Source organism: Pterocles gutturalis, unplaced genomic scaffold, assembly GCF_000699245.1.
Source record: "Pterocles gutturalis isolate BGI_N339 unplaced genomic scaffold, ASM69924v1 scaffold21237, whole genome shotgun sequence".
Taxonomy (NCBI): Eukaryota; Metazoa; Chordata; class Aves; order Pterocliformes; family Pteroclidae; genus Pterocles; species Pterocles gutturalis.
Window position 1 is genome coordinate 6,509 of NW_010110800.1, and position 5,629 is coordinate 12,137.

Sequence of the window (5,629 nt, forward strand, 5' to 3'; positions counted from 1 at the left end):
AGACTTGTAAACAAGTTAATGTAGCACACTATGTTGTGATAAAACACCAGTAACACAGCCCTGTTAGGTTCCTGTACCTGCTACAGTTCCAATTCCAGAAGCAATGCCAAGAGAGAGAAATTCCTTTATACCAAGTAATGGAAAATTTGTTAACTATTCTGCAGTTAGTGTTTGCTCATTAATATGGTACCCCCTTGCCAGGCAAGACTTGGTACCATGAGGTATTTTTCTGTATAAAATTGCTAATGCCATCAGGATTGTCCAAATGGGATCATCATCATTAAAAAGATTACGCAGTAAGGAAAGTGATTACGGCAACATCTCAGTAGAAGGATTACTAATCACAAGTAGAATCCTGGTACAAATCTCATTCTCCGTATACAAGAAAGGACACAAAACCTTTTAAACATAATTTATATACATTTATGGCTTTATACAACAAACTGTCAGGGATTGTTCTCGTGTGTCTGCAGAAGTACATCAGGCACTTTTTCTGAAAATATCCACGTATGAATTTTAATTCTGCAATCTGACTAAGAGCAGTGAGGTGGTGAAGAGCTATCACACCACTCACAAGTAGAACTAGCAGTATGTACATGCCAATCTCTCACAATATTGCTGGTTTGTGGAACACCCTCAAAAAGGAGGCCAGTTTTAATGCCAAGTAATTTGCTTTTTGCTTGCATAAACCATGCTGCATTTTACATTATGATTACCATAATAATAATAATAGTAATGAGAATACCATATTTAAAATCAGTCATAAATTAAGGATCCTAGCAATTTCATAATGAAAATAGGAATTTCAAATCAGTAAAAAAATAAAAAAGTACTAACATACATCCAGTGGTTTAACAAGTGCAAATTTTATACGGTTTTATAATTGGTCCAATTTCAACTTCTCTTCTTAGGGATGCTCTGTTGACTTAAGCCAGTAATAAGCAATACGACTTTTGCTTATAAGTGTAGGCAAATTGTCAGTTTATCAAAGCAGAGCTTTCCAATTAATGCATCTACTACCTAAACATATATCATATAGCTGTATTATGGAAACAATACATCTTTATATTTAAAATATCTGAACAGCTCTATAATACAATAAACTTTTAATAACAGTACAAACCAGAGAAAAGTCAAAAACAAGGCTGCATAGGTAAGATCATCTGCACAATTCACAAACCAATCATTTACAACAATTCTGACAAACTAAGTTACTCCAGAAACTTGGTACTTTTACTGAAAAAGGATTTATTACTAGAGGTCACATAATGTTTGTTTTCAAGGCAGACAACATGCCCCTTCACCAGACTTCACAGTATTCCAGAATTACAGTTGCAAAATACTAGAATGGCACCACAAAAACAAAACAAAACAAAAAAATTTGACCACACAGCCCAAACCTCTGATTATCTACAACTGCTTTCTCACAATAATTAAAAGGTGCTTCTGTTGTGATTAAGGGGGCCTGTTGTGATTAAGGAATGGCTACATTTATGTTTTTCATAGTTACAAAAGAAAATGAAGAAAATATCCGTATACAGGAAGTTATACAGTAACAGTAAATAATAAACAGGAGGTACATTGTTAAATGTAGCATGTTCAGCTGCAACCCCACAGAGTATAGCATTAAGCACTCCTTTCTTTGCATGCAGAAGTGAATTTGATTACTACTTTGGCCTAGGCATATCAGTGCCTGTTTGGGAGAAAACATTTTTACACATGCAGCAGAAAGAAACCCATATGTGAGCTCTCCCCTTGCTCCACTGCCAGGATTTACCATCACATTTCCAAGACTATGTATTTGATGGTGAAGATGCTACTTAGAGATATTTGCCTGTAAAAGCAGGTCGCTTCATTGAGGTTTCGGCACTAAGAACATTTCATTTTGCTCAACAGAAGTTCAAAGACCAATTTCACGCTGAGGGAGATCCTGTATCACAGGACAGCTTAGCATCAACCTCTGGAACTGCTGACAATGGTAATAGGATATCTAAAAAAGTAGGACCAGCTGTAATTAGTAGTGATTTAAGCCCAGCAGGGAGCTAAATGCTAGAACATCAATAAATACACTGCAGAGCCTTAGGAAAGTCATAACAAGATCATTAAATATATATCTTGTTACTAAACTTCATTTTCTTGGCACATTCCGTTTCTTCTTCCGCCATATGCCATCACTACAAGGAAGATATGTTTCAATTACAGCATTTTTTTCAGCTGTGGGCTACACAGACAAAACAAAAATCACTGAAAAATATTTATTTCTCTCCCTCTTCACAAGAGCCAGCCCTAACACAAAAACCGTTAATCCTGTCAGTGCATAAAAAACACTCCAAGGATTTCTATAACACAAACAATGTGTAGCAACCAGTGAAAAGACAGGTGAGGCCCATTATCCACACATCCATTAAAACTGCATCATGCAATTAAAAAAAAAAATCAGGAATCATTAATCCAAGACCCAATCCTGAAAACGCTTAGGTAGCTGTCAGTGTGCCCATGCCAACAAGAGCGGGTTTTTCCACAGGAACAAGGCCTCTGTCATTAATGCTTTCCCCTACCCTAAAGCTCATGTATTTGTATAACTTTGCCACTTACTTAATCTTTCTTATTTTTTTAAAAAAGTAATGTTTTGTCCTGTAATATGGGGTCACAAAAGTTTTAGCCTCCCACTGAAAAGTAGCACTTTTGCCTCTTCAAACCTACTGCATTACAGCAGAAACACTGACAGACCCTAAAACTCATGCTAATTAAGACAAGTGACAGTTTTGACATTAATTTTTCTAAAATTACAAATTTTCTCCAAAAAGTCCTGCTCTTGAGTGCACAAACATTATGAGACCTCCATGAAATAAATATAAATGTGAAGCATTGTACAAGCATTTAACAATGAATACTTAACACTTTGTGGTAGTCAGAGTTAAAATGATAGTAGAAGCAGATGACATTTCTAAAAATGCATATATAAAACTGATTAAATATTTCCTAAACATAAAGTTGTCTATATTTATACATCACACAACAAAAAAAGGGGCAGAAATGTTTTGTATTCAAGAAACTTATTTAGTTTTTCCTTTATTAGCACTCCCAAGTGCTATGGAAATTTATAAAAACCTGTACTTAATCCAGTTAAAATACTGTACAAAATGAAGAGGTTATGAACACTGCCAGATCTCAGATTTTTTTTTTTAAGTTGCCTCTGTAACAAAAGTAGACTTTAATTATAAGAAAAATATCTTGGAAAGTATTCCAAAAATTATCTTAAGTCCAACGATAAAGTCATTAGTCTGACAAAGAAATACAGATATATTCTTACATAAATTTACATGAATACAGGTAACTTATCAAATGTCATTTAACCTATTGTTTTCTTTGAATAGTCAGTCAGTTTAGTAGGATCATATTTAACGGGCTATTCTGTTCCCATATGAAATGTGTGGCAATCTTGAGTAAAATAACACAGTTCGTACTGCTGCAAGGCAAGTCCACAGTTATCTCAATTCATCAGAACACAGGTAACATCAACAAAGGTTAAACTTACTTAGGGCATGAGATCATCACAGTATTCTTACAAAACTTTATAAACTTTTCTTGGACCAAAACAGATAGTCTTAAAAAACAATTCTTCTTCTACAGATCAAACTGTACAAAACCAAAAGCACAACATGATGTAAATAAGAGTTCTTGCTGTGATTATATGGTGTAGTGAATTTGGCACTTCAGAGTAATGAAATTTCCAATGGCACAGTTCTTATCTACAGCAGCACATAACCTGCAAAACTTGGGCAAACATCCTGTACAGGAAAATACTCTGTCTGCTGCCAACTCTGACGAAAGGAAGAAAAAAGAAAAAAAAAAAGACCCCAAAAAAAACTAGTGCATGCGCACTGCTTTGTCAAGAAAATTAAAAAGGAAGGTGAAGGCCATCTTTGTACTGCTTTTCTCAGTTCCTGCTGTCAGACAAGTCTGGAGAATTTAACCATAGCCTAGGAAGAAAAACAAACAAACAAACAACAAAAAGAACAAATTAACATTCACACCAAAATATTAAATCTATCAAAATATGCTCAAACTAGCCTAAAGATAACTTAAACTGGAAAAAAAATTATTCATCAATTGATAGTTACCAGAAAGTTTTTTGTTTAGAACATTAATGGCAAAACATTAGTGCTCCACATGAAGCAACAGAAGTTGGTACATGACAATCCTAAAGCACCAATGAAAACTTGATTTGCAAACTGATAAAGGACTGGAAAGTTACTGGCTGTAATAGAGGCACTTCACATGCCAACACAGAAGACCACCCATATTTTAAGCATTTTGAGATCTCTTTTCCCTTTAGTTGTTTTTCAGATTTATCATAAAAAGCACACCTTACCTCCTACTACATCCTAGCCTGACACCCAACTGTGTGTGGTTGTCTTTACGCTGTGCTGAAAACTTTGGTTAGGCAATACACTGTCAAAGTTAAAATCTAATGTTTCTCCGTCCATAAGGTCATTACGGATAATTGACTCCATGTCACAGTCCAACCGTTCAATTAACATGTCATCTAAGTCACTGGGAAGCTTCTCCTGGTGGAGGGAAACAATTCCCACCCTTCCGTAGCCATTGCAACTGTTAACAGGGGCATACGGGTTCATAGCATTCATCTGCATTGGGTGACTCATAGGCACTTGCAATGAAGTCTTCACTGTCGACAAGCGATTTAGACCTGAAGTATGTGACATGGTGTTCACTGTGTGGGACAAGGCACGACCATTAACTGCAGGTGTTGGCTGATTATGTCCTTGGTGAGGGCGGGTGTTAGGGTTCATCATTTTGTTGTGGGGTGGTTGACTGCCATAAGTTGGCATCACCGAGTTAGCAACCATCAGCACACTTTGGCCCAGCGCCCTGCCACCAGACTGGGAAACACCAGTGTCTACTGATGCCAAGATATCATTGTGTGGCGGAGAATCGGAAGTCAGTAACTCCTTCAGAAGTCCTGCAGGACAGTTATATTGGCTCATCGATCCATAGCTTGATTTACTGTCTTGAAGAGTCTGCATAGGAATCTGGGGCAAAGAGTTCATGCTAGCTTGAGCATACGTAAATTTCCTGTAGTCTGGATTTGGTGAACCTATACTTGTGGTCGAGGATGCGAACGAGTAACCTGGTGTTTGCTGCATCAGGGTAGCAGATGAAGACTGTGTTGATACAGTCATTGATGTATTAGGTGACAAAAGGTTAAGGTTATCCAAAAGATTTTCCATGTTCTCAGAATTACTCATCTCTGAAAGGCTGGGCAGAGTAGAAGTCATTTTGGTGGCTGATGATGGGTATACCATGGAGTGCACATCCCCATCTCCAAGATCATCTTGCTCTGGCAAAATAGGAGAAAGTCTTCCACTAATCGTACTAGCATTAGAGCTAGTTCTAGGTCGAAATGTACTCCAGTTATCAAAGTCATCATTACTGTGCGAGCTGGGGCTTGCAGGCCACTTCGAGAACTGTGATCCAGGACTGTCACCATTCCCCTCTTGACCGGACTGAAGGGATGCTTTTTTCTTGGCAGCTCTGCCTCTGCTTTTGGCAAATTTGCTGTTGTTATCCATGGACGCTGCCCGCCTCCTAGGAGATTTGCCACTCT

General features: G+C 37.3%; 1 protein-coding gene across 1 annotated transcript in view; it reads right to left on the minus strand.

The window, feature by feature from the left end:
• Positions 1 to 2,576: 2,576 nt before the first annotated feature.
• The window catches only part of FOXO1 (forkhead box O1), a 13,405-nt gene continuing 10,352 nt past the window's right edge, over positions 2,577 to 5,629 (minus strand). The window contains 2 exon segments of the mRNA XM_010073541.1: positions 2,577 to 3,983; positions 4,376 to 5,629. The exon segment at positions 4,376 to 5,629 is cut by the window's right edge and continues 13 nt beyond it. Of these exon segments, the coding sequence (XP_010071843.1) occupies positions 4,389 to 5,629 (1,241 nt within the window). The 3' untranslated portion in view covers positions 2,577 to 3,983; positions 4,376 to 4,388.